The 1745-nt window shown below is 51.5% G+C and overlaps 1 protein-coding gene across 1 annotated transcript; it reads right to left on the bottom strand.

The window, feature by feature from the left end:
* Positions 1 to 200: 200 nt before the first annotated feature.
* Positions 201 to 1078, bottom strand: EAH_00002010 (Step II splicing factor, related; the record flags this gene model as incomplete). The annotated part of the gene is made up of 2 exons (XM_013394929.1): positions 201 to 863; positions 992 to 1078. 2 exons carry the CDS (start codon positions 1076 to 1078, stop codon positions 201 to 203), a joined length of 750 nt encoding a protein of 249 aa, XP_013250383.1.
* Positions 1079 to 1745: the final 667 nt, after the last annotated feature.

Genomic DNA, 1745 nt, shown 5'->3' with positions numbered 1-1745 from the left:
GCAGCAAGGCAATTAGTTCGAGGAAAAAACAGTGAAGACAAAAAATTGTCAGGAGTGTGGGACAATCCCCCCATATCTACGACAGCCACGCTGCGTGCCATGTCACGCACGCAACACCGCTGTGTTGCGCGAAAACCCATTTCAAACGCAAAATATTTGGAAGCGTGAGGAAGGAAACACACTTGCGGCCAACACACCTGTCACTCCCCTTCCTCCGGCACCGCCAGGAGCTTCACATAAGCGGCAACACCTCCTTCCCTCGCTCTACGTTTGCTACAGCTTGCATGAAAGTTGCCGCCCGTTTCCTTGTCTCCCCGAACAGAGCTATCCGCCGGGCTGGTTCCGTTAGCCTGCTCCTCCTCCCCGTCTCTTGCTTTACCAGGGGCGTCAACCGTCGTGTCCGCAGCTCGAGTAGACATTGCATTTTTGTTTTTCCTCTTTTTCGTGCGGTTTTCATCGTCGCCTTGGTTTGCCGTGCACGGAGCCGATCTGTCTAAACTGCCGCAGCACCTGTACCCCCATTTGTTTTCCTCCTTGGAATACAACGAGCCAAACACGGAGGTGTGTCCCTGCGTGAACGCGTCTTCATCGTACAATGTGCTTTTCGAAAGTTTCTTCAGCCGGTTTTGCGCCTCCTGGTGTTTGCGCTGCAGTGCCTGAAGCCTCGCCGCTTCCTTAGCCTTTCTCCGTAGTTCCTCAGCCGGAGACACTGCCTCCTCTTTCTTTTGCAACTGTAGTGCAGCTTTTGCCTCACCCCTCAAGGCCCGCCGCAGCTCCTCTATTTTCACCTCCTCTCGGCGACGCTCTTCAAGTTCTTTTTCCTTCTTTTGTTCCTCTTTCAGCTTCTGCTCAGCTAGCCATACCTAACGGCACACAAAAACACCATCCCAAAGAACTCATCGGATGCGGCCTCAGCTTCCACATATCACGGATGCAGATCGCCCAAGTGCTGAATTGAGGTGGTTGAGGTGAGGTAACACCCGAAGCACACCTTCTCCTGGTTCTGGTAGTTCCCTGGGTGGAATGGCTTGTGGTTGATAAAAGCAGCAGACTTCTTCCCGATGTTACCGATCCACATTTCCGAAATGCGCCTCACGATATCTTGGAACTCGAAGGCCGAGTAGTTGAACTCCACGTATCTGATCGCTTGGGCTGGCTACTGGCAGCAACACGGAGTCAAGCATCGCGCACTCCGCGTAGTGCCCAGCATTATAACAAGCTTATAAATGGCAATAAAGTGCCAGGAAATGCACACTAGATGGAAACATAGAACAAGATAACATCGCAGACAGTGAATCTCAAAAGCGAGGGTGAGCCTAATCACAGAATTGCGGCTGGGGCTGGATGAAACGCTTGTAGGTCCGTACAGAACTACTCTCCGACACTCGATGAGTAAACGCATTTCTCCTGGGTGGAAATTGGACTTTAGATTTCCAATAAAAGCTAATGTCCGCAATGCTTTCTTCCGGAGGACCCCTGGGCCCGCCAATCTGTAAGTGCCAGCATGAGCCATCAAGCTTTTGCCTGTAGTGGCACGTGTGTGCGAAGCCTCGACGCTCTCTTCTTTGGCTGGCCTTGTGACAAGGAAGTAGCGCAACTTGATCCCTTCAGCTCTAGGGGCATCTGCCTCCGCTGCAGGCAGATGATTCTCACTGTATCGCGCAGGCCCTTCAGTGGTACTCGAACTGGACCTCTAGAGGTCTAACAAATGGTAGCAATTATTATTATTATTATTAGATATTAAT

This window comes from Eimeria acervulina, genomic scaffold (genome assembly GCF_000499425.1).
Source record: "Eimeria acervulina Houghton genomic scaffold, Eah_scaff6, whole genome shotgun sequence".
Lineage (NCBI taxonomy): Eukaryota > Apicomplexa > Conoidasida > Eucoccidiorida > Eimeriidae > Eimeria > Eimeria acervulina.
This window is presented reverse-complemented; position numbering and strand designations above follow the sequence as displayed.